General features: G+C 43.7%; 1 protein-coding gene across 2 annotated transcripts in view; it reads right to left on the minus strand.

Moving 5' to 3' along the window:
• malt3 (MALT paracaspase 3) overlaps positions 1-27,843 on the minus strand; it is a 112,333-nt gene that overhangs the window by 38,943 nt on the left and 45,547 nt on the right. For both annotated transcript variants that reach the window (XM_068015393.1, XM_068015392.1), the window contains exons 7-10: positions 27,552-27,605; positions 25,727-25,753; positions 19,777-19,980; positions 2,197-2,374 (exon numbers count right to left, since the gene is read on the minus strand). In XM_068015393.1, coding sequence (XP_067871494.1) covers positions 2,197-2,374; positions 19,777-19,980; positions 25,727-25,753; positions 27,552-27,605 — 463 coding nt within the window. The remainder of the gene's footprint in view (positions 1-2,196; positions 2,375-19,776; positions 19,981-25,726; positions 25,754-27,551; positions 27,606-27,843) is intronic.

Below are 27,843 nucleotides of genomic sequence, written 5' to 3' on the forward strand. Positions count from 1 at the left end.
GTTCAATCATATTAGTCAGACATGACCTTCCCTTAACCATGCTGACTATCCCCGATTAATCCTTGCCTCTCCAAATGAGGATTTATACCAATTCTCAGAAATGTTTCCGATAATTTGCCCACCACCGAGGTTTAGGCTGACTGGTCTATAGTTACTCAGGCTATCCCTTCCTCCCTTTTTATAAAATAGTACATCAGCAGTCCTCCAGCACTATGCCTGTAACCAGAGAAGATTGGAAAATGATGGTCAGAGCCTCTGCTATTTCTTCCCTTGCTTCCCTCAGTAACCTGGGATACATTTTGTCTGGGTCTGGTGATTTATCCGCTTTCAAGAATGCTAAATACCTTATTATTTCCTTCCTCACTATGTTTATCTCATCCAATATTTCACGCCACTCCTCCTTAACCACAATGACTACTTCTTCCCACTCTTTTGTGAAAATAGACACAAAGTATTCATTAAGAACCATGCCCACATCTTGCCTCTACACACAGGATTCCTTTTTGATCTCTAATTGGCCTTACTCTCTCTTCAGTTATCCTCTTACTTTATGTATTTATAAAAAATCTTTGGATTTTCCTTGCCAATGTTTTTTCATGCACTTTCTTTGCTTTCCTAATTTCCCTTTTTAATTTCAACCCTGCACTTTCTATACTCCTCTAGACTTTCTGCAGTTTTTTTTTATTTGCTCTTGGAATGTGAGTGTCGCTGGCAAGGCCAGCATTTATTGCCCATTCCCATTGCTCCTTGAGAAAGTGATGGTAAGCTGCCTTCTTGAATAACAGTGGCTTGCTAGGCTATTTCAGAGGGCAGTTAAGAGTCAACCACATTGCTGTGGGTCTGGAGTCACATGAAGGCCAGACCAGGTAAGTACAGCAGATTTCCTTCCCTAAAGGACATTAGTGAACCAGATGTGACCTTACAACAATCCAGTAGTTTCATGATTATTAATGAGACTAGTATTTTATTCCAGATTTATTAATTGATAGAATTTAAATTGCCTTTGGAGCATTAGTCAGGTCTTCTGGATTACAAGTCCAGTAACATTACCACTATGCTACTGTCCACCCATTGAGCTCTTGGCATAGTATAAGTTTTCTGTTTTTTTGCCTCATCTTCCCTGTATGCTCTTTGACATCTGGCGGTGGGAGGCAGTCCTAGATTTGCAAGTCCCATCCTTTTTCTTTGTGGAAACATTTGTGCTGAATCCTCTTTAGCTGCTCCTCAAGTGCCTCCCATTGATCTCACACTGATTTACCTTCAAGTAGCTGTTTCCAGTCCACTTTTGCCAAATCACATCTCAGCTTAGTGAAGTTGGCCTTTCCCCAATTTAAAACTTTTACTCTTGGTCTATCCGATACCCCTTCCATCTGCCCAGATTCCCTAAAACCAAGTCCAGAATAGCCCCTTCTCATTTTGGGCTTGCAACACACTGGCTAAAAAACAAAAAGTCTCCTGAATATATTTCAAGAATTCTGCCCCCTTTGTACCTTTCACAATGAATTTATCCCTGTTAATATTAGGGTTGTTGAAATCACCAACTGTTACAGCCCGAAGAGTTCCGAAGAAGGGTCACTGACCCGAAACGTTAACTCTGCTTCTCTTTCCACAGATGCTGCCAGACCTGCTGAGTGATTCCAGCATTTCTTGGTTTTGTTTCAGATTTCCAGCATCCGCAGTATTTTGCTTTCATTTAACTGTTACAGCCCGTTTGTTTCTGCACTTTTCAGCAATTTAATTACATATTTGCTCTTCCATCTCCTTTTGACTGTTTGGATATTTAATATACACTTCTCGCAGTGCAAGTGTTCCTTTTTTGTTCCTCAGTTCAAACAAAATGGCTTCATTTGATGCTCCTTCTAGCATATCACACCTCCTCACAGCTGATAGTTTCTTTAACCAATATTGTGACCCACCCCTCCTTTATATCCTTCTATCCTCTCTGAAAACCTTGTGACCAGGAACACTGAGCTGCCATTCCTCCCCTTCTTTAAGCCGTTTCTCCCTGAATAGTGTGGATCTGAAAGTGTTGTCACAGCAACAGATGTCGATATATTATAAGTGAAAGTGGGAGGGTTATTTCAATCCCGGAGAAGAACCAGGAATTCTAACAGCACATATGCTATTCTTGGCATTTAAAAAAAAACAATTTCTTAAAACAAGTGGCCCAAAGAGAGGGAGAGGAGATGGCCATACCATTTCCGGCACATGTCCAGTAGGAGAACGTTCAGGGCTGTATTCTTCTCCTGAATCCGGCACAGGATTTTCTGGACGTTGATACAGTTCTCTGGCCTGTACGGATTTGGAGCGTTTACTGGCACCATGTAATTCCGGCCTGAGCATTCATAGCCGTGCCCAGCATAGTAAAAGAGAGCTATTGGGTCAAAAACAGAAGACAGAAAATTAAATGCATCCAAACCACATCTTCATAGATATCTTGTTCAGAGAACCGTCCAGTATGATATGAAATTCTCGCATTTATAACTACCAAGTCCATAACAGACCTTGCATTGAGATCACTCCCATTCTATCCCTTAATTAAAACGCCCTGACTTTTGATACCATGCATGAACTGTTGTGACTCTCTGCATTTCAGAACCATCAATGACTCTTACACAGATGGCACGAAGCCCCACATATCCACCGGTCACATTTAAACCACAATACTCAACAGATTTGGCTCAGTTGGTAGCACTCTTGCCTCAGAGTCAGAAGGCTGTAGGTTCAAATCCTTCTCCAGGGACTTGAGTAAATCAAGGCTGACCCTTTAATGCAGTACTGAGGGAGTGCTACATTGTTGGAGGTGCCATCTTTCAAATGCAACACCAAACCAAGGCTCTGACTGCCCTCTCAGGTGGATGTAAACATCCCATCACACTGGCCAAAACTATCTTGAAACTTCTGTCAATCTTGGGATTGCAGAGAATTTACAGCACATAAACAGACCATTCAGTGTTTATGCTCCATATGGCCTCCTCCCACCCTACTTCATTTAACCCGATTAGCACATCTGCTTTCCCTCATGTACTTATCGAGCTTCCTTTTAAATTCATTTATGATATTCCACTCAACTACTCCTTTTGGTGGTGACTCACATTCTACCCACTCTTTGGGTAAAGATGTTTCTCTTGAATTCTTTATCAGATTTATTCGTAACCACCTTATAGAAACATAGGAAATAGGAGCAGGAGTAGGCCATTTGGCCCTTCGAGCCTGCTCCGCCATTCATTATGATCATGGCTGATCATCCAACTCAGTAACCTGTTCCCGCTTTCCCCTCATATCCTTTGATCCCTTTTGCCCCAAGAGCTATATCTAACTCCTTCTTGAAAACATTCAATGTTTGGTCTCAACTACTTTCTGTGGTAGCGAATTCCAGAGGCTCACCACTATCTGGGTGAATTAATTTCTCCTCATCTCAGTCCTGAAAGGTTTACCCCGTATCCTTAGACTATGACCCCTGGTTCTGGACTCCCCCCACCATCGGGAACATCCTTCCTGCATCTACCCTGTCAAGTCCTGTTAGAATTTTATAGGTTTCTATGAGATTCCCCCCTCACTCTTCTGAACTCCAGCAAACATAATCCTAACTGACTCAATCTCTCCTCATAAGTCAGTCCCACCATCCCAGGAATCAGTCTGGTAAACCTTTGCTGCACTCCCTCTATAGCAAGAACATCCTTCCTCAGAGAAGGAGACCAAAACTGCACACAATATTCCAGGTGTGGCCTCACCAAGGCCCTGTATAATTGCAGCAAGACATTCCTGCTTCTATACTCGAATCCTCTCGCTATGAAGGCCAACATACCATTTGCCTTTTTTACCACCTGTTGCACCTGCATGCTTACCTTCAGCGACTTGTGTACGAGAACACCCAGGTCTCGTTGCATATTCCCCTCTCTCAGTTTATAACCGTTCAGATAATAATCTGCCTTCCTGTTTCTGCTACCAAAGTGGATAACCTCACATTTATCCACATTATACTGCATCTGCCATGCATTTGCCCACTCACTCAACTTGTCCAAATCACCCTGAAGCCTCTCTGCATCCTCCTCACGACTCACCGTCCAACCCAGTTTTGTGTCATCTGCAAATTTGGAGATATTACATTTAGTTCCCTCATCTAAATCATTAATATATATTGTGATTAGCTGGGGTCCTAGCATCGATCCCTGCGGTACCCCACTAGTCACTACCTGCCATTTGGAAAAAGACCCGTTTATTTCTACTCTTTGTTTCCTGTCTGCCAACCAATTTTCTATCCATCGCAATACACTACCCCCAATCCCATGCACTTTAATTTTACATGCCAATCTCTTATGTGGGACTTTGTCGAAAGCCTTCTGAAAGTCCAAATAAACCACATCCACTGGCTGTCCCTCATCAACTCCACTAGTTACATCCTCGAAGAATTCTAGTAGATTTGTCAAGCATGATTTCCCTTTTGTAAATCCATGCTGACTCTGTCCGATTCTACCACTGTTCTCTAAGTGCTCTGCTATAAAATCTTTGATAATGAACTCTAGAATTTTCCCCACTACCGACGTCAGGCAGACTGGTCTATAATTCCGTTTTCTCTCTACCTCCCTTTTTGAATAGTGGGGTTACATTAGCTACCCTCCAATCTGTAGGAACTGTTCCAGAGTCTATAGAATCTTGGAAGATGACCACCAATGCATCCATTATTTCTAGGGCCACTTCCTTAAGTACTCTGGGATGTAGATTATCAGGCCCTGGGGATTTATTGGCCTTCAATCCCATCAATTTCCCCAACACCATTTCTCTACTAATACTGATTTCCTTCAGTTCCTCTCTCTCACTAAACCCGGTGTTCCCCAACATTTCTGGTATGATATTTGTGTCCTCCTTTGTGAAGACAGAACCAAAGTATGCATTTAGTTGGTCAGCCATTTCATTATTCCCCATAATAAATTCCCCAACCTACATTTGTTTTCACCAAGCTTTTTCTCTTCACATACCTATAGAAACTTTTACAGTCAGTTTTTATGTTCCCCGCAAGCTTACTCTCGTACTCTATTTTCCCCTTCTTAATCAATCCCTTGGTCCTCCTTTGCTGAATTCTAAACTGCTCCCAATCCTCAGGTCTGTTGTTTTTCCTGGCAAATTTATATGCCTCTTCCTTGGATCTAATGCTATCTCTAATTTTGCTTGTAAGCCATGGTTTGGCTACCTTTCCGGTTTTATTTTTGCGCCAGACAGGGATAAACAATTGTTGCAGTTCATTCATGCGCTCTTTGAATGTTTGCCATTGCCTATCCACCGTCATCCTTTTAAGTAATGTTTCCCAATCCATCATAGCCTTATATTTATGACCACAAGATCTCACCATCCCTCACATTTGAGGGTATTTCTATCTAAAAGGGACAAAGAGTGAGTGTGTGCATATATATGAACAAGCAGTGACAGATGGGACAAGACCCTCCAGTCCATCCAGCCAGTCCCAAACAGAAATGACACTCCCACCCCACCCAGAAGCCAAGTGATCTGGGAGAGGCGAAAAACCAAACTAAAAACCCAGTGTAATCTGACGGAAAGCAATGTGAAAAATTCTTCTCTGACCTCCCGAGGTGATCAAAAACATTCCAAAGATCACTAAAATAAAAATAAAATACTGCAGATGCTGGAAATTTGAAATAAAAACAGAAAGTGCTGGAAAAACTCAGCAGGTCTGGCAGCATCTGTGGAGAGAGAAGCAGAGTTAACGTTTCAGGTCAGTGACCCTTCTTCAAAACAGGCAAATACAAGAAATGGAGAAGATTTTAAGCAAGTAAAGAGGGGGTGGGGTAAGAGATAACAAAAGAGAAAGTGCTAATAGGACAAGGTCACAGAATAGCTGACCAGAAGGTCATGGGCAAAGGCAAACAATATGTTAGTGATGTGCCAAAAGACAAAGCATTAGTACAGATAGGGTGTTAATGGACTGAAAACGGAATAGCCACAAGCACAAACATGAAAAAAAAAAGTGGGTAGGCACAGTAGAAACAAACTGAACAAACGTTCTGCAATATTGTGCAAATCCAGCTCATGGCCTCTAGTCCTATGCAAGCAGTGGATGGGAAATAAAGAGCTGGCAATGGGTCATTCTGTGACATGTGTTTCTGCTCTGCACTGAGGGAGCACAAGTGCCATTTCTGTCCCATTAGTGGCACCACAGAATGAAGACATCATGAGATGTAGCCATAAGGATACAGAATCTTCATATACCCAAAAGGTGAGGAAATCTGCAAGTTATTTATGGTGCGTTTCATGCCTGAAAACATCAGACTACACTTATGCATTCAATTTTATTTTTGAACTGCAATTATGAATTTTATTTAATTTTTCTCTGAACAAAATGAAACATCTTTGCCAAATTTCTTGATGATCTGGTGTGAGGTGTCCAAAATTATAAAAGGGTTTTGATAGAGCAGATGGGAAAAAAACATTTTCCAGTGGAAGGAGGGATGGTAATCTATGTCAGAGGATACAGATTTAACATAATTGGCAAAAGAATTAGAGGGAGGATGTGGAAAAAAATTTTTTTATGTAGGGAGTTGTAATCTGGAATGCACCTGACTGTAAAGGGCAGTGGGAGTAGATTCAATTGTGATTTTCAAGAGGCAATTGGATAAATACTTGAAAAGGAAGAATTGGCAAGGCTATAGGCAAAGAACAGGGGAATTGAACTAACTGAATAGCTCTTTCAAAGAGCCAGAATGGGCACAATGGGCCAAATAGCCTCCTTCTACTCTGTAAGAGTCTATGAGTTCCATGATCTGTTAAGTAAACTCTGGATGAATCTGTAGAGAGGTCATTTAAGGCAGATGCTCTGAGCTCCAGTAATGTATGTTTTCGGAGAGCTCCTTCGCTTTTTAAAGCCATTCTTTGAAGTGTGACACATCAACTTGAGAGCAACAATTAAAGTATGAGAAATGACAAATACTAGAGGAGTACTGTCTTTATCATATACTGCAGTTTCCCCATGGGACTGTTCAGTGAGTCAGGGGATAGACTTGTTTTTATAACAATGGGGTGAGGAAAGGTTATACCATGACAGGAAAAACATCAAGTCTACAATTCACATTGGGTAAAGAAGTCAAATTCCATTTTGATTAAATGTTACACTGGGAATTTTCCTGGTACTTTGGGGAATAAATTTCATAATTCTGTCCATTCCATTATTCTGAGAAATCCCTTATTAAGTGACCTCTATTTTATACATATGCATTCTTTTTTATTTAGAGTTTGTGTTGATGTATCTAATTTTGAATCTTTTAATTTTGTTGTCAAGCTAAGGATATGCTGTAGGGTAGTATGCACAATCTACCAATTGGAATTAGACATCGTGGTGGCTCCAGGATAGAGGTGCACCAAAAATCTCGGGAAAAAACTGCTGCCCGTTCCTGCTCTCAGCATGGCCGACTTAGTCCTCAAAGAGGCTTACCGTTTAGTGGCTGGAGTTTCACCTTTTAGAGGCGCAAGATCACCTTTAAAATGGTGAGCAGGGTCCTGTGATGCGTATAGGACCCTGATCTTCATATTGGGAGGCAGTGCTGTGCATGCTCCAATATATCCAGTTTTACCTCGTGGTACAGCTCAAATAGGTCAAGTTATTTAAACCATTGTTGTTGGGATCAGGAGGATTAGGAGTGCTGCTTCAGGCTACACATGAATAAAGCAGACCCTCCCTGCCGATGTCCACAATCAGTAACCCCACCTCCACGCTGCCCGATATTGCGCCAGCCTGAAGCCAGCAGGCAGCGGTGGCAGGGGGGCGTCGGTGGGAGGTATGGGGGCACAAGTTTGATGCACGCTGTCCACAGACAACACGGGAAGGAGACCTGGCCCACAAAATGAAACTTACAACTATCCCCCTCCGCGGGGCTCAAACCATCAACTATACTCCCGGCAGCAGCAGCACCCAGGAGATCAACGATTAATTCCAGAAACATCAAACCAATCCAGGAAGACTGGCAGCCCAAGACAGTAGTGAAGGGTGGGGGAGAGCAATGGGCCTGATGTTAATTGTGTATTAATTATGTTTAATTGTTTTCAGGTGGTGGGCATTAACTGGGGATTCACTTGTGCTCCTATAAATAACAGCAGACAAACTGTGGTTGTTGGTTGGAGGTGCATGATATGGGAATGTGTGTGGCTGTAAATAAAAAGCAGTAAGTGTATAAAGACTAGGCTCCAGTTCTATCTTTCACAGCCTGGCTGTCTGAGCGGTACACTTGTCACACTGCCTTGTATGTGATTGTCTCAAGTCAAACTTGGTGTTTTGAGCTCGCTTTATTGTCTGCTTCACTCTCCTCTCTTTCTGTCTGCCTCTCTTTCCCTCAAAGACATTAGTAATTAGAATATTTACATTTTCATAAACACCCAAAATGTCTGCAGTGTGTCACACATGGATCACTGTGGATAAAAACAGTAGCATGTTTCTCTTACAGCACAATGTGAAGATTATTCTGATGTAAATTTTCCCTTGCGTTCCGAGAGGACCAATTCGCTAAGTTTATGCTGTGGTTGCGGCCTTGCCTGCTGGCTGTGCATTGTGGGAATTCTCAAGTGTACCGCTCACAATTTGCCATTCATGAGAGGGGGAATTCTAGGTAAGACTTTCTCAAAATGTTCAGCAGCTCCTTCACTGAATTGGTTATATATCTTAATCAGATTACACGACGCAAGTATATGAGCTGGCCTTAAAGAAGACGTTTCCAGTTGTGGAGGAGACCAGGGGCCATAAACAGAAGAGAGTCACTAATAAATCCACTGAGGAATTGAGGAGAAACTCCTTTACCCAGACCGTGGTTAGGATATGGAACTCCCTCCCACCAATGAGTGTTTGAGGCAATTGGCATAAATGCATTTAAGGGGAAGTTTGATAAATAAGAGAGAGAAAGGAACAAAAGGTTATGCCGATTGAGTTAGATATGGAGGATAAACAACGGCATGGACCAATTGGGCTAAATAGCATGTTCCTGTGTTATACAATCTATATAATTCTATGTAAATAGGGCCTAGACATCTCAGAGTCATCTCACCATCAAAACTAAAGTAACACTAGTGTGAGCAAAGCAACCCACCATGGTGCATTGCAGTCTGTTCCCTGTCAACACCTCTTGACTGTCCCGTCTGAGTGTGGGATGTCTGACTCTCCTGGTGACATCTGTAGAAATAATGCAAGGCAGCAACCAGAGCGAGAGGATGCACGCACTCTCTCTCTCTCCCTCTCTCTCTTTCACACACAACCCTGTACACTCTTTCTCTCTCTCTCTCTCTGTTTTTTCATTCCCTCCCCATTACCAAACACGGAGGTGAAACAGTAGCAAGCCAGAAATAGCACATATCACACATCCCCGACACAGGCTGCGTCCTGGCTTCTGCTGCACTCCTCCCAACTGTCATTCAACTGCTGCCAATACTAACAAGAGATGCCAGTGGACAGATACTGCTTTCAGTGGGCCCCACGCTCTTGTCATTCTACAATTCAGAAAAAATGAGGCCCTTTTGCAGTAAGACTGCTCTATTTGCTGAATCCTGAACTGTTTAGCTAAGGTTGCATGAAATAGACACTTTGCAACTGCTCATTATCTGTCATTCAATACATTTCAACAGTTCCACATCGAGCAAACTGCACACCGGCTCCCACAGGAAGCTGCCCAAGGACAGAACTAAAGTGCAGGCAGAGACTTGCTCCAACAGGTCTCAGGGCCTGTCGCAGCAGGAGAAAGAAGGCAATCACTGAGCTGCCTGAAGATGGAATTTTTTTTTTCCCCTTCAGATTATCTTCTGCTGCTGCCACTCCTTCCAGGGGCTGAAATCAGGGTGACTGGTGGGAATCTTTGTCTGCCAGGTCGTCTCTCTGGAAGGGCAGCAGGGTAGAGGTGGGGAGGGGGACGGATGCAGTTCAACATATTTCCGAGCACATAGTCACATCTGCTCCAGGTCTGCCTAAAACCTGGCTGGGACAGACCCAAAAATCCAGGCCCCATACCAATCTACTAGACTGTAGAGGACATCAGGGCTCATCACAGGGTTGAGAATTCCCCAAAAATGAAGCAACGCCAGAAATGTGATTGCAAAGACTTGAGCAACATTTGGCGAAAATTAGAATCATCATCATCATCACCATCAACTTGCATTTATATAGTGCCGTTAATGTAGTGAAACATCCCAAGGTGCTTCACAGGAGCGTTATCAGTTCTCCCAGTGGCCAGGCTTTGGGATCTTGCTCTGCACAAATTGGCTGCTGTATTTCCTACAAATGACCGTGACAACAGTTCAGAAATGAACACCTTTGATTGTAAAACACTTTGGACATTCCGAGGTCGCCTTGGGACGGTTTACTACATTAAACGCGCTATAAAAGTACAAGTTGTGTTGTTGTGAAAGGCCCTATATAAATGCAAGTTCTTCCTTTCGATTAGCAATAGTGAATCTCTCATTGCACTGCACTAAGGGAATGAAGACAATATGTATTCTTCAGGTGGAAGGGAGTTAGAGGGCAGGGGATAATTGGACCAGAGTGCACAATGTCACTGCATCCCCCTTTTGAAGTTATACAGTCTGTCCTTATTTACATTAAGCGGCAGCCATCAAGATCTTGAGACAGCTTCACAGGCCACTGCTCCAATAGAAGTTTGAAGACGCACTCCAGAAGGTTTATTCTGCCAGGCTTGGGCTCTGGCTAGCGTCAAGTGAGGTCTGAAGAATCAGGACTCTGAATTTGTGGCCCTTTCCATGACCCGCGCTGGTGTCTATTGAGACTTAACCCTGGATGTGTTGCGTCAGCTTTGAGCTGTGCTCCATTTCTGCTGGCATGGCGCACACTGCTGGGTTAACGATGAGCAGCCCAATAATCTCAGTTCCAGGAGCTGAGCACATACCTCACTATGTATAGACATGTACCCAATGGAAAAAACGAGAGAAACAGATGGAGGGACTTTGACGCAGGGGGTGAGATGACTTTGAGACCTCGGCTATGTCATAGGTTATAATTACAGTAGTTATGTATTGATATTGATCTATAGGTTAGAAATGCAGGCTTTTTCACAGGCTTTCAACTCCCACAAACAGCAATGTAATAATGACCAAACAATCTATTTTAACAATGATGATTGAGAGATAAACATTGGCTAGTACACCAGGGAAAACTCCCCTATTATTCTTTGACATATTGCCACGGGATCTTTCACATCCACTAGAGAGAGGACAGACAGGGCCTTGGTTTAACATCTCATCCAGCAGGGTAGCACTCCGTGGAGTGTCAGTCTAGATTTTATGCCCAGGTCTCTAAAGTGGGACTTGAACCCAGACTCAGAGGAGAGAGATGTTACCAAATGAGCCATGGCTGACACCACAATGTCCGGCTCCCAGCACATCCAAGAATATCTGCTGCAAAGAATAGTGCACCCATTCCTTGGAGCAGCCCTGTAATGGACACACCATCCTCTGTGCCCAATATTCAGATATGCACCCTACTCCTCTGTGTCACACTGCAAAAATGGATGTTTTGTCTTATATTTCTCTTAATTTTTAATTCCTCCCTGCCTCCAGTTCTGTCTGAACTTTGCAGCGTTCCACTTCAACCCATGACCCAGGATTCACCTTGAAACAGCTGCGAGGGGCGAAGAGAGGCGATAGCATGGAGGTAGAGGTAGGCAGTCTTGGCAATACAGCAAATGAGGTTAGAGGCTCAGATCAGTCCAATAGGACTCCAAGGGCTGAACCAGATTGCTCAGAACTATGACAGTGGCGAGGGAGTGGGTAGGAATCTGTGTTTGGGGAATGAAGAGGGTGGCCATTGTTATTTTCTGATGGCTTGGCCATTATGCCTATTAAGTACATCTGAGAGCTCCCAATCACTGACACTAAAGCCTACTAAAGAAAACACATATGATTCATAGCTTAAGAGTTCAATAGCGACTACAGTCTGACACCATGCAACGTATGGGCACTCACTCACCCACAGATACACACAAATGTAGAAAGCAGTTAACAGAAATCAGTTTAAATGTTCTCATTTTGCCTAATAATTATAATTCAAGAATAAAGCAACACCCACTGATTCTGCCCTGTATAGCATCCTGTAGTCACTATTCCATTATATCACTGAATCTATGCAATATATGCCATCGACATTAAAAAGCCACCAAAAATCCAACGAAGCAAAATAATTCTATTAAAATTCTCCTCAATATAATTTAAGTGATACTTGTAATCTGTCAAATTTTCTTTGATAAAGCTCCTGTGGGATGTTTTACTACAATAAAGGTGCTATATAAATGCAAGTTGTTTTTGTTGCTGCTGGTATACATTCTGGAAATATGAAGCATTCTGGAATGAAAGATTTAAAAAAACCTGGTTGCCACAGCAGTTTTTACCACTTCCCCTTCTGTGTCCAGGATGTGAAGACCACCTGACTAATAATTAATGTGAGACAGAAAACTCTCGGCTGTGACTACATACACTGATGACCATAAATGGCGATGCTTTCCCACTGCAGCTATGAAACAGATATTCCATAAATGTAGTGCCATTTTGATAACTGGGTATTTGCTGGGTATAGTTAGAGGGTTCAAGGGCTCATTGCTCAGGTCTCACACATGTTTCAAAGAACGTACAGGGAGGTGAGTGTGGTGGAACTTGTTTGGGATGGAAATGCAATATTGTACTAATGTGCCTCCTGGCTTGCTGTAGTCATATGACCTCTACCATGAAGCACTCACTACAGGCAGCCATGACAAGTTCAGTTCAATAAAGACACAGTACAAGCAAGACTGTTGTTCTGTGAGCTCATAACATGGTATCCGAGTGGAGCTGATACTGAGTGTTGAAGAGCTGTATAGAAGCACAGCTACTGAAAGAGGAACACAGGAATGTTTAGAACTGCTAAAAGCCACAAAAAAAACAAAGCATTGAAAGCACTGGGTAAGACACAATGGCTGCAAAATTTCCTCTCCCGACACCGGTCAAAATGAAAGGTGATATGAAGCAGAACTGGCAGCTTTTCCACTCATAATGGCAAAATTACGAGTAGCTACACTTTTATCACTGTTGGGGTGAGACTGTTACAAAATGTATTCTATCTAAATCTCTCAGAAGAATGAAAGAAATGGACAGCAGAAATTTTGAAAGCCTTGAAGGCACATTCCCAAGTGAAAGTAATTTATGAATGGTATGTCTTCAATATTAGGTCCCAAGGTGCAAAAATATAGTCCATTGACCAATAACTTGCAGAATCCTGTGAATTTTCTCAACTAAAAGATGATCTATTTAAAGACTGGGTTATATTAGGCATAAGAGATCCTGCAGTTAGAGTACGTTTACTGAGAGAGGACGAACTTACTCTCAGGAAAATGTAGAAGTGCTGAGGTTGTAAATCAGCAGCTACAGCATATTCATGGGAGAACAGACCAGGCCTTGCATTATGCCGATAGACATTCCCGGCCGAAAGGGCAGAAAGATCACGGACAAAGGGCATGATGCAAATACTGCGAAGGACATCACACAAAGGAAAAGAAGGCATGTCCAGCGTGGGGAAAGTGGTGTTCCACGCAAGAAGCTGAATCATTTTGTACACAAGTGTTTGGCTAGAAAGAAGCACAACAAGCAGGTAGAGATGGCCAATAGAGCGATATCAGCTGAAGATTCTGATGAATCACTGTACACCATACAACAAGTTGGTTCAGTCAGGTTGATAGGTGATGAATGGTTTGAGACTGTTGGAATGATGATTTCAGAAGGAGAATATCAAATCAACAGAAAGTGTCAGATAGACACCGGTGCGTCATGCAACATCGTGACCTTCACAGACCTGTGCAAAGTGGTTCAACATGGCGATCCAAAAATGAAGCCCTCTAAAGTAAGGTTGAGGCTATATGATGACACCATACTAGTGCCGAGAGGACAAATTACTCGGAGAGCCCAATGCAATGACAAGGACGAAGATCTGGAGTTCCAGATCATAGATGGCAAGCAAAAGCCACTCATCTCAGCCGATGCAAGTCTAAAGCTTGGACTGGTAACCCTCAATGTGCAAAAAGAGATTTGCAATGTGTCGCAGCACACTAAACCATTGACTACGGAACAGATCCCAGAGAAGTATAACAACGTGTTTACAGGTTTAGGATGTCTTCCTGGAGAATATCATCTCGAAGTAGATGAAAGGGTAAGACCAATTCAGCATCTGCTCGAGGAAAATTCCAGCTGCCCTCAAGGCCAGCCTGAAAGACAAGATAGAAGAGCTAGAAAAGAAGGGAGCAATCAAGAAAGTGACAACCCCTGCAAAATGGATTGGCAGCATGGTAGCAGTGAAACAACATGGAAAGCTGAGCGTATGCATCGACCCAAAGAAGCTAAATAAAGCTCTGAAGAGATCTCACTGCACCATGCCAACCATCGAAGGAATTTTGCCATAGCTTGCAAAGACAAAAATCTTCACTACTCTAGAAGCGAAGGATGGTGAGTGGCAAGTGAAGCTGGATGAAAGAAACAGCCCAACAACATTCTGCACACCATTCGGGAGAAACAGATAGTTGCGCATGCCGTTTGGCATTTCCACGGCTCCGGAGGAGTATCAACACAGCATGAGATAGTTAGTGATCTCCCGTAGTGGAAGCTATTGTGGATGATCCGCTAGTTTATGAATGTGGAGACACAATGGAAGAATCCGTTGCTGACCATGATCAAAATCTAGTGCAACTGCTAGACAGAGCTCGCCAGATGAACCTGAAGCTGCTGCACAAGAAAAAATTGTGATTAAAGATGCCCGAAGTCAAGCACATAGATCATGTACTGACGACAAAAGGTCTTCGCCAGATCCTGAAAAAGTGAGAGCGGTCGCAGCAACGAACAACAGAAGTAAAAGCAGTGCAACGATTTGTTGGATTCGTCAACTATTTAGCAAACTTCTTGCCCCATTTGTCGTCGGAGTGTGAACCATTACGCCAACTCACTGCCAAGGACATGCAGTGGTATTGGGGCACAGAACAAGAAGCAGTGTTCACTAAAATCAAGCAACTAGTGACAGCAACGCCAGTGCTGAAATACTATGGACGCAAATGATGAAGTTACCCTGCAGTGTGACACCAGCAAGAGAGGACTTGGAGCAATCCTAAATGCAGCAAGAACAACCGGTGGCACTTGCATCCAGGGCATTAACGCAAATGGAATGACGCTATGCTCAGATCGAGAAAGAGTGCCTGGCCCTTGTCTTTACTTGTGAACATTTTCATCAATACCTACTTGGAAGAGAAAGTGACAGTTGAGTCCGACCACAAGCCACTTCAAAGCATTTTCCTCAAGCCACTACTGTCTGCTCCAAAGTATCTGCAAAGAATGTTACTCTGGTTACAGAGATATCATCTGGATGTGACATATAAGCAAGGGAAACAGATGTACATCGCGGACATGCTGTCGAGAGCAGCACGCCCTATGATGAAAACAGACGACAGAGTGTGAAATGTTACAGATTCAACGTGAAGCTGCAGCTCAACATGCTCTGGAAGTCATCAACCCAGCACAGACATTGAATCTGACAGACACGCACCTTGCTCAAATCAAGCAAACTACCCAAGAAGATGTAACTCTCCAAGCGTTGCAAGAAGTAGTGATGAAAGGTTGGCCTGACAGCATCAAGGACATTCCTGTGGTCACAAGAGCGTACTGGCATAGAGATGAATTGACAGCCCAAGATGGCATCTTGTACAAAGGAAATGGAGTCATTATCCCTCAGGTGTTGAGAAGATGCTAAAGTGCAACCATGCAAGCCACCAAGGAATTAAGTAGAGTCTGAGGAAGGCAAGAGAAGTGCTCTACTGGCCACATATGAGCAATGAAATTAAGGACCACTTCAGCCAGTGTAGTGCATGTAACGAGTACCAAGCTAAGCAAGCTAAAGAGCCACTGATGACACATGACATCCCAGACAGACCATGGATGAAGCTGGGAGTAGACCTCTTCACTCTCGCAGGAAATTATCTTGTCACCGTAGACTACTGTTCTGACAACTGGGAGGTAGACCAGCTGACTTCAACAACTATCGGTGAGATTGTTGAATGCCTGAAAACACACTTCGGTCGTTACGGCATTCCAGACATGGTGTTGAGCAACAATGGCCCTCAGTTTACGAGTGAAGAATTCAGCCACTTCATAAAGGATTGGGAAATTCAATACCATACATCATCTCCACACTATCCTCAGTCAAATGGAAAGGCTGAGGCGACAGTGAAAATTGACAAAAGGAATCAAAGAAATTGAGCAAATCCAGCACAGATATATACAAGGCAATCCTCGGGTGGAGAAACACACCTACCGAAGGCATGGAAAGTAGTCCAGTACAAATGTCACAACGCACCCAAACTACTCTTCCAATAGCAAAAAAGCTACTGAAGCCAGAAGTAGTAACAGGCATGAGTGACAAAATCAAGGTCTAACAGCAGAAAACCAAATTTCATTTTTGACAAAACATTGCCAGAATTGAGCATTGGGGAGCCAGTCAGGGTACAAATCTTCAACGCTCTCATCAAGAGTCAGCCCAAGTGGCATTTTGGGACCTGCATAGAGCAGTTGTCACCTCAATCGTCCACGGTGGAAGTGACCGACCAGATATACCATCGCAATCGCAGACACACACGCACAACTGGAGAAGCTGTTCCTTCACTGCAGTTGGTCGATCAGGAAGATGTGAACTCACCATCTGCACAGACCACAAATCAACCATCAGTTCCAGAGGTCCACAGCACCCCAACAACAGAAATAGATCAACAGTTACTGCGGCAACAACAAGTGACCAGGTAACGACACTCACCCAGACAAACAGCCAACGACAACGCACATGCACACCATTAAGAGACCAGCGTGATTTAAAGACTAATTGTGCAACGCATGTGCAGAGACTGACGAGAATAAGGAACTGCTAATGCACGAGAACAGTTGCGTGCATAGTGAGTAACTTGGGCAACTCACAGTGTAAATGATAATGCATGCAAATTTTTATTTTTGTTTTTTGTATGAAAGGGGGATGTTTGGGATAGAAATTCAATACTGCAGTAATGTGCCTCCTGGCTTGCCATAATCATGTGACCTCTACTATGAGGCACTCACTTCAGGCAGCCATGACAAGTTCAGTTCAAGAAAGACACAGTACAGGGAAGATTGTTGTCCCGTGAGCTGGTAACAGAACTGGTGTGTCTTCCACCTGACCCCCTCCCCCCCCCCCCCCACCGGGAGAAGTCTCCTCGTGACCAATCTGCTCACTCTGTTTCATTCCCAATCCTCAGAATTTTGGCTTCAGAGAAATGTCGATTTGCAGTATTATACCTACAATTAATAGATTCTGTGTGGCTATTTTCATCTGGATTTCAGGTCATTTAGTTTAAGAAGGTAGATGCCTCTGTTAAAACAAAAGATCTGCCAAATGGGTTCACTTCTGATATTGCAAACCTTAATTTCCGGCTATGAAATTTACCCACCGTATTCTCAACTAACAGAGATTCAAAGTACTTATCTTAAAAGTTGAACTACCACCACCAACCTGGATATAAATGAACAATTCGACAATCGTTAAAGTGTAGCTTCAACCAATGCCTAGTAACAACATCTGCCAATATATGACACTTATTGATTTCAACTTAGAACCATAAAGGTTTATCGCACAAAAGGAGGTCATTCGGCCCATCATATCTGTGCTCACTCTTTGCAAGGGCAAATCGGAAGCTAATGTCACTGACCCTCTGCTTCAAGGATTTATCCACTTTTCCTCCAAAGACCATTGAAAAATGTGCAGGTTCACCCTAGGCTGAATGTTATTGGGTTTGGAAGGTTTGGTACAACTAATTTCTACTGTCCCATTAATTGGTGACTTTCTCTTCATTATTTGGTCTTCCTTTTCCTATCAATAAAAGTGCATATAAATCTCAAAGCAAATGAAGAGTCCAATGCATTTAGCTTGGCCAAGTCCAAGATCTGCAACAGAGATTTCCTTCAAACTGCAATCTGAATTTTCGGATTTGTTCTTGTGAATGAAGGTAAGTGTACAGGAAAAGAAAGCCCCCGTATACGAACGTACTCGATTCCAACAGCTGAACCAGACTTTATCTGGCTTGGAGTAATGAGCCATAAAGTATGGGAGAAAACGGAGGACCACAAGACAAGAGATCGACTATTGACATGCTGTTCTCCCTTCGTCAGATACAGGAGAAATGCCATGAACAACAGATGCCCCTCTACATTGCTTTCATTGATCTCACCAAAGCCTTTGACCTCGTCAGCAGACGTGGACTCTTCAGACTACTAGAAAAGATCGGATGTCCACCAAAGCTACTAAGTATCATCACCTCATTCCATGACAATATGAAAGGCACAATTCAACATGGTGGCTCCTCATCAGAGCCCTTTCCTATCCTGAGTGGTGTGAAACAGGGCTGTGTTCTCGCACCCACACTTTTTGGGATTTTCTTCTCCCTGCTGCTTTCACATGCGTTCAAATCCTCTGAAGAAGGAATTTTCCTCCACACAAGATCAGGGGGCAGGTTGTTCAACCTTGCCCGTCTAAGAGCGAAGTCCAAAGTACGGAAAGTCCTCATCAGAGAACTCCTCTTTGCTGACGATGCTGCTTTAACATCTCACACTGAAGAATGCCTGCAGAGTCTCATCGACAGGTTTGCATCTGCCTGCAATGAATTTGGCCTAACCATCAGCCTCAAGAAAACGAACATCATGGGGCAGGATGTCAGAAATGCTCCATCCATCAATATTGGCGACCACGCTCTGGAAGTGGTTCAAGAGTTCACCTACCTAGGCTCAACTATCACCAGTAACCTGTCTCTAGATGCAGAAATCAACAAGCGCATGGGTAAGGCTTCCACTGCTATGTCCAGACTGGCCAAGAGAGTGTGGGAAAATGGCGCACTGACACGGAACACAAAAGTCCGAGTGTATCAGGCCTGTGTCCTCAGTACCTTGCTCTACGGCAGCGAGGCCTGGACGACGTATGCCAGCCAAGAGCGACGTCTCAATTCATTCCATCTTCGCTGCCTTCGGAGAATACTTGGCATCAGGTGGCAGGACTATATCTCCAACACAGAAGTCCTTGAAGCGGCCAACACCCCCAGCTTATACACACTACTGAGTCAGCGGCGCTTGAGATGGCTTGGCCATGTGAGCCGCATGGAAGATGGCAGGATCCCCAAAGACACATTGTACAGCGAGCTCGCCACTGGTATCAGACCCACCGGCCGTCCATGTCTCCGTTATAAAGACGTCTGCAAACGTGACATGAAATCGTGTGACATTGATCACAAGTCGTGGGAGTCAGTTGCCAGCATTCGCCAGAGCTGGCGGGCAGCCATAAAGACAGGGCTAAATTGTGGCGAGTCGAAGAGACTTAGTAGTTGGCAGGAAAAAAGACAGAGGCGCAAGGGGAGAGCCAACTGTGCAACAGCCCCAACAAACAAATTTCTCTGCAGCACCTGTGGAAGAGCCTGTCACTCCAGAATTGGCCTTTATAGCCACTCCAGGCGCTGCTTCACAAACCACTGACCACCTCCAGGCGCGTATCCATTGTCTCTCGAGATAAGGAGGCCCAAAGAAAAGAAGAAGAAACAAGACAAGTGTACAGAACTTAGACAGACACTCGCCAAAGCACTTCTGGCAAGTTCAGATCAATTCCTTCTCACTAACTTTTAAAACAATTTTCCCTTGCTGACATGGACCATGCTTAGAATCAAGTGGGAATCCAATTGAATGCATGGTTCTCTTGTGATCACTCACCATATACGCCATTGTCCAGGAGCTGGAGGAATTGCTTGACTGCACTCTGCATCTCCTCTTTGGTCAGGTCCATCAGGGAAACTACCCGGAAATCCAATTGGTGCAGCAGATTTGACAGTTCAAAAACATCCATCATGGTGGCTACCAGCTTGGGGTGATTCACATAGTTCATGTTCCCAATCAGCAGTGCCACTTTGTCAGTTGCTGAAATACAAGGAGTACAATGTTATTACTGGATTGGTGCTGCAGGAGGGCACTATCCAAAAAGTACAGGGGCCAAGTGGTGGCGCAGGACCTGCACTTCAACCTCGAGTCAAAAGATCATTGGCTCAAGTCCCACTTCAGAGACTTGAGCATAAGATCTAGGCTGACCAATGATTGCAGCACTAAGGGAGCACTGCAGTGTTGGAGGTGCGTCTTTTGGATGAGATGTTAAATCGAGGCCCCGTCTTCCCTCTCAGGTGGGCATAAAAGATTCCATGGCACATCCAAAGAAGAGTAGGGGAGTTGTCCCCAGAGTCCTGGCCAACATTTATAAATCAACCAACATCACAAACAGATTATCTGGTCAGTTTTCCTACATATAACAGTGACCACTCTTCAAAAGTACATCATTGGCTGTAAAGCACTTTGGGACATGCGGAGGGCATGAAAGGTGCTATATAAATGCAAGTTTCTCATTGTTGGCCCAATGTACTCACTTAAATAAGGGATTGGGGGTTGTTCTTCACTACCTCATTTTTACGTTGTTTGGCTAGTTGGGCATCCAGACACCAGGGCACCCTAATAGGCCGATAGCAAGCCTGGCATCCCCTCAGATCTGAAGGCTTTAGGAAGCCAAGCAGGAAGGCCATACTGCTTTAGCAACAGGTTGACGTTTGAGTAGGGAGGCCTACCAGCTGACGCTCTCTGACCTTTAGTTGTAACATACCTGATTTATAGTTTATAGGTTAAGTCACACGGTCTGACAGAGCATTTATTGCTCTGCTATCCAAATACAAGGAGAACATGAAGAAGCTTGCATCAATTCAGTTACCTAATTAGGGTAACAAGAGCTTCTATCAGATCACAGCCAATACCACATTACCAGAGATCACGTGGGCAAAGTTTCATTTTGATTTGTAGACAGGAAGAGCTTGCTAATCAGAATGGTCTTTGGTGTTGAGTCTAAGTGAAATGTCTGAGTAAAGCCTTAAAATATAGCACCTACATTACAACAGTAACTATACTTCAAATGTACTTACTGGCTGTAAAGCACTTTGAGATGTCCTGAGGTTGAGAAATACGAATGAACGTAAATTCTGAAACTCTCCAGGGACACCCCCCGCCCCCACCACCCCCCCATTCCCGTCAGTGTTGACACATCCCTGGGAGCCCCTGTAAATACTGACACACTCCCTCAAACCCCCTATCCTTCCCCCCCACACACTTAAGTAAAGTCATTCTCCCGGGGAGCTCCTATCTTAACTATCAAGGATAGAATTAGTTAACCAAAGGAAATAGTAATAAAAACAGTTCTGTTGTTATATAACTAACAACAACAGAGATAATGAGCTAGTACGTTAGCACAAAAAAAAAGTGATTGTATGCGGGTTGATATCAGATTGCAGAGGGACTGATATTTGAAGGCAGACTAGCTGACATCCAGTGGCCTTGTGGACCCCATCTTGGGCCCTGCCCCTCCCTGCCGCATCCAGGAACCCCAGTTTGATAACTGACACATGAAGTGGACCTACTCTTCCACCTGCATCAGAGGTTTGGCCATTCACTTTGATATGATCTTTGCCATGATATCAGAAAGTCAAGATTCAAGACCCTGGGTTGTAGCTGCAAAACAGAACATCTGTTCTATCATTTAGTATACAGGCATCCTCATTGCTCCACAGTGACAAGTTGCCACTCCTGCTTAGCCTGCCCTGTCTCATGGCCTTCACCAATATCATAGGTACGGAAGACACTAAACTTACTTGGACAACTCCAGGCTTCAAGAGCTGTCTTCACTCTATCTGCCTATCAAACCCCCCCTCTCTTTTTAAAAAAAAAAAAACAGTCCAACCCTTCCCTTCTGACCCCCTCAAACTGTGGTGTGACTAGCTACTGCGATGATTATCCCAAAAATTACTACTTGTAGCACTCCAGTATAGTGAAATAAAAGCAAAATACTGTAGATGCTGGAAATCTGAAATTTAAAAAAATGCTGGAAAATACTCAGCAGATCTGGCAGTATGTATGGAGAGAGTAGCAGAGTTAACGTTTCAGGTCAGTGACCTTTCATCAGAACTGGCAAAGGTTAGAAATGTAATAGGTTATAAGCAAATAAAGTGGGGGTGGGGCAAAAAAGAGAACAAAAGGGAAGGTGTTGATAGGACATAGGGTCAGAGAATAACTGACAAGGAGGTTATGGGGCAAAGGCAAAGAGTGTGTTAATGATGTGGTGAAAGACAAAGCGTTAGTGCGTTAAATGACAGAATAATGAACAGCCCCAGCCAAAAGCACAAACATGAAAAAAAGTGGGCAAGCACATGGTAAAAAAATTGAATGATGAAACAAACCAAAATAAAAAGTAAAACTAAACAAAAAAAAGTTGGGGGGGTGCGGTAGTCATGCTCTGAAATTATTGAACTCAATGTTCAGTCCGGCAGGCTGTAGTGTGCCTAAATCGGTAAATGAGATGCTGTTCCTCGAGCTTGCGTTGATGTTCACTGGAACACTGCAGCAATCCCAGGACAGAGATGTGGGCATGAGAGCTTTGGGGGGGGGAGGGGTGGAGGGGGCGGGGTTTGAAATGACAAGTGACAGGAAGCTCGGGGTTATGTTTTTCGCACTGAGCGGAGGTGTTGTGCAAAGCAGTCACCCAATCTGCGTTTGGTCTCCCCAATGTAGAGCAGATTGCATTTTCAGCAGAAAATACAGTATACTAAATTGAAAGAAGTACAAGTAAATCACTGCTTCACCTGAAAGGAGTATTTGGGGCTTTGGATAGTGAGGAGGGAGGAGGTAAAAGGGCAGGTATTACGCCTCCTGCGATTTATCCTGTCCCTCAGAATAGATTCTAACAATTTACCCACCACTGAGGTCAGACTGAACGGCCTATAATTATTTGGCCGATCCCTTGCACTCTTTTAAAAACGTCACATTAATACAGGTTCTTTCCATCAGACATGTTGCGTACATCATACCTTCCCCATTATTCTCACCATCTCCTGATTTTCTTTTGATGGTAAGAGATTACCTCAATTTAAAATAAAGGTAAAGGTAATGAAAAATAACTTACTTCTACCTCTCCGCTTTTTAGTTTATGGATGAGGTGGTGAGAGGGGAAAACATGCCAGTTAATGATTAGGATAGAGGAATAGGTCATTCACTTCTCCTAAAGAGAAATATTAGCGCCTTTACGACTCAGGACATTCCAAAGAGTTTTACAGCCAATGAAGTTCTTCTGAAGTGCAGTTACTGTTGTAATGTAGGAAAAGCAGCAGCTAATGTGAGCACAGCAAAATCCCACAAACAGCAACGTAAATTCTGACCAAGTAATCTGTTCTAATGACATTGGTTGAGGGTTAAATACTGGCCAGGACAAAAGAGACGACCCCCCGGGCATCCTCAAAATAGTGCCTTGGAATCATTGACATTCACCTGAGAGGGCAAATGGGATCTCGGTTTAACACCTCATCTGAAAGATGGCACCTCAGTGCAGCACTGGAGTGTTAGCCTACGTTTTGTGCTGAAGTCTCTGCAGTGGGACTTGAACTCACAACCTTCTGACTGAGAGGCAAGAGTGCTACTGAGTCACAGCTTACATCTAGCCCTCACCTTCCACTTAGTGACCTCTGAAACGAATGTAGATTCAATACAGGAAACTGAAGGAGTAAAGAATATTGGCAGAAAGTCCCAGCAGCTATCGCAAGTCTAACCCTACTCATTATCTAATGGTACAATGGAGTGGGAGAGTCAGCTGATAAAGTCCTGCTGACTGTTTGAGGCCATTCTGGTAAATGGTGGTATCTAAAAGTGTAACCGCACTCTCTGTAAAACTAAAAGAACTGGCAGTATGCATGCACATCCCAGATTTAGTCATGGAATTTCTGCAGAGGTTCTCTAGCAGTAGATTGCTGGAACCCACCCCACGACTAATGACATCAAGGGATATGGGGATAGCATGGGAAAGTGGCATTGTGGTAGATGATCGGCTGCAATCTAATTGAATGGCGAAGCAGGCTCGATGGACTGAATGGCCACTCCTGTTTCGATGTTCCTATCTAGAGAAAATGCAAAAGGGATGGTTTTTAGCTGATTGCGCTGTTTCTCTGGAGATTCCACTAAGCTCCTGTTAAAGTTACAGTGGGAGAGCGAGGGAACCATGGCGCCATGAAAAGCAGGGCCCTTATCTTTACCTTAACACAGGAAGCAAAATATAACCCTTATGATCATAAAATCATAGAAAGTTTAAGGCACAGTAAAAGACCACTTGGCCCATCGTGTCTGTGCCGGCCAAAAAACGATCCACCTATTCTAATCCCACCTTCCAGCATTTGGTCCGTAGCCCTGCAGATTACAGCACCTGAGGTGCATATCCAGACTCCCTTTGAATCAGTTGAGGAACTCAGGCAGTGAGTTCCAGACCACCACCACCTTCTGGGTGAAAAAGTATTTCCTCATCTCCCCTCTAATTTTTCTACCAATCACTTTAAATCTATGCCCCCTAGTCACTGATCTTTCTGCTAAGGTGAATAGGCCTTTCACCTCCACTCTATCCAGACCCCTCAAAATTTTGTATATTTCAATCAAATCTCCCCTCAGCCTTCTCTGTTCTAAGGAGAACAACCCCAGCCTATCCAATCTTTCCTCATAGCTGCATTTTTCCAGTCCAGGCAACATTCTCGTAAATCTCCTTTGTACCCTCTATGGTGGAATTACATCCTTTCTGTAATGAGGTGATCAGAACTGCAGTCTACTCAAGTTGTCGCCTAACCAATGCTTTATACAGTTCCTGCATAACCTCCCTGCTCTTATATTCTATACCTCAGATAATAAAGGAAAGGATTCCATATGCCTTCTTAACCACCTTATCGAGCTGTCCTGCTACCTTCAGAGATCTGTGGACATTCACTCCAAGATCCCTCACTTCCTCTACACTTCTCAGTTTTTTCTCCATTAATTGTGTATTCCTTTGCCTTCTTTGACCTCCCCAAATGCATCTCCTCACACTTCTCCAGGTTAAGTTCCATTTGCCACTCTTCTACAATCTACAACACGGCCAACCTTTGTGTTGTCTGCAAACTTCTTGATCGTGCCTCCCTACACTTACGTCCAAATCGTTAATATATACCACAAAAAGCAGGGGACCCAGTACTGAGCATTTTACCGACATTTAAGCAGTCGGGACAACTACTGAAACCCATCGTGCTCAAACTGAGCCACAATTTCAGCATCGATGATCCCTTCCTGTTAAACACCTTGTGACTAATCTACAGCCTGTCCTCAATACCAAGCATTCTAGGTCAAACCCATTTATCAGATCAACACAGTACAACACCCTTCATAGACCACATAACAGGGGAGGGATTTGATGAATATGTTTTTCTTGTCAACTTTTGTTATTCTGTATAGCTCATGAAGCTTTAAATCAGAGTTATAGTTTGCCCTGTTAATGGGCAACATAGGACAAGATGAATTCAGGAATGAGGAAGCTTATATTGAACACAAACATCGGCATATTCCCGCTGGCCGAATGGTCTGTTCCTATACAGTAAATACTCCGCAATAGGTGACAGCAGCTAATATGTGTAAAAAAAATTAGGACATAATTTCTGGTTTCAGATTTATGTTTGTTACTGATGGGAAATGTCACATTTTGAAGAGGTTGTGACAGTGTTTTATGCGGTTTTGAGTGGACACATCGCAAAACCCAAAAACTATCTGCAAGTAAATAAAGATAGTGCTGACATACCACACAGTCTGACTTCTTGACGCATGTCTGAAAGGGAAAAAGAGAACATGTTCTTTCTCGTTATTAAGACAGAAGAAAAATTGTGGGCAGATGAAGCCAGGCCATTTACCTCCAGAAGTAAAAAAGTCGTCAATGAATCTTGACTTTTATTAACAGTGCTGGCACCCTGATGAGACTCTGGGCATTTGTGAAGTTACCGTGGCAACACTGCCAACCTTCACAGCACACAGACCACGAGATCACCAGTGATCCTTAATTAATGGATCCCAGACCTACAATGGTGGCCGGGGGTTGGGGAGGTCAGTAAAGAAACCGATTATAACTCAGCCCTGCCCTGTTCAGAGGTGGTAGCGGCTTTAAAACCGAAGAGCTAAACTTGCTGCCTGGCTCCTGTTCTGCTCTCCCTGCTGTCATTTTGGCTTGGGCCTTTGAGGACAGCTTGCGTGTCTGCCTGAAGCAGGTGGGAGCCAAGTTAAAGTATGAAACTTGGGCCCCTGTGATCTACATAGGACTCAGATTGCAGTTTCAAAGCACAACTGGATGGAGCTCGAGCTGTATGCACCCTGCTCATTTCCACCAGGTGCCGAACAACACAACAGGCACAAAACGGCCTAGAACATGTCCTTTTTTTCTTTGGTGGGGCCTGAGGAAGCAGTATCGCTCCTCTTTGGCGCAAACACAAATCCAGGCTGATGCTGGCTTGTCTGAGGCCTTCCCCCGACTCAAGAGCACCTCTCCCACAGGTGCTGGCCATTGACCAGTCTGGAGTGGGAGACGGCCGATTTCCTGCCCTCCCAACTGAAGAGACGCAGTCTGCCACCCATAGCTGGCTAGTGGGAGATAAATTAAGCTCAGGTCAATGAATGGATTCACTAAATTGACTCCTGGAATAAGAGGGTTGTCCACGGAGGAGATTGAGTAAAATGGGCCTATATTCTCTGAAATATAGAAAAATGAGAGTTGATCTCATTGAAAAGTATAAAAGTCTGAGAGGGTTTGACACAGTAGATGCTGAGACGCTGTTACCCTTGGCTGGAGAGTCTAGAACTATTGGTCATAATCTCAGGATAAGAAATCAGCCATTTAGGACTGAGATATGGAGAAATCCTTCACTCAGGATTGTGGATCTTTGGAATTCTCCATCCCAGAGGGCTGTGGATGTTCAATCATTGAGTATATTCAAGACCTAGATCAATAGGTTTTTGGGATATGGGAATTGGGCGGGAAAGCGGAGCTGATGCAGACGTTCGGCCATGATCTTATTGAATGATGGAGCAGGCTCGAGGGGACATATAGTCCACTCCTGCTCCTATTTCTTATATTCTTATCCTCCTGCTGGCAAGAAGGGATGGATGGCAAGGCTCAGAGCCAGCAAAATACGAGAGGGTTCGGGGTTGCAGCTCTTTCAGACAGCAACACTTATTTGTGAGTAACATGAAGAAGAACTAATACAAAAGACTCACAATAGAACTGTGCAGGATTGTAAATCTGTTTTTAGGAGGGAAAGTTAGGGCTTTCTGATTGTCACTCACCCACATCTTTAACATGCAAAACCCAGGGATGGGTACAGATATCTCCCTCTAGAAATTTTGGCTGTGCAGTGATTTAGGTGATTTCAAATAGCAAGTAAGTCAATGCCCAATACATAATAACACAGATTCTATTTTCTTAATGGAAGATTAGGCCATTAGCCAGGGGTTTTGTACATGGAAGCTGTGTTTGCAGGATTGGGCAGCATGGAAAATGCCCACTGCAGGTTTCAGCTGGAATAAATTTACGCAACGAGCAAACAAATTGAGATCCTGCCAAGCGCTCTCAGTCCTACCTGGCTTCCAGCAGACTGTTGGGGACTTTCCTGCTACCTGCCTTTCACTGGAGTCTGGAAATGAATAACAGCACATTAATACCTTGGCAACAACATGCTAAAACAGGTCTTTAATTAAGTGAACTAGCATGCTCCCTCATATAGAAAATTAAGGGATGATCTAATTGAGATTTTTAAAAGATGATTTAAAAACAATTTGATAGTTTCTGTCAACTATCCTAGTCCTCTGGTGGGAGAGTCCAGAGCAAGGTTAAAATTAGAGCCAGTCCATTCAGGATGATATCAGGAAGCA

This window comes from Heterodontus francisci, chromosome 35, assembly GCF_036365525.1.
Source record: "Heterodontus francisci isolate sHetFra1 chromosome 35, sHetFra1.hap1, whole genome shotgun sequence".
In the NCBI taxonomy this organism is placed as follows: Eukaryota; Metazoa; Chordata; class Chondrichthyes; order Heterodontiformes; family Heterodontidae; genus Heterodontus; species Heterodontus francisci.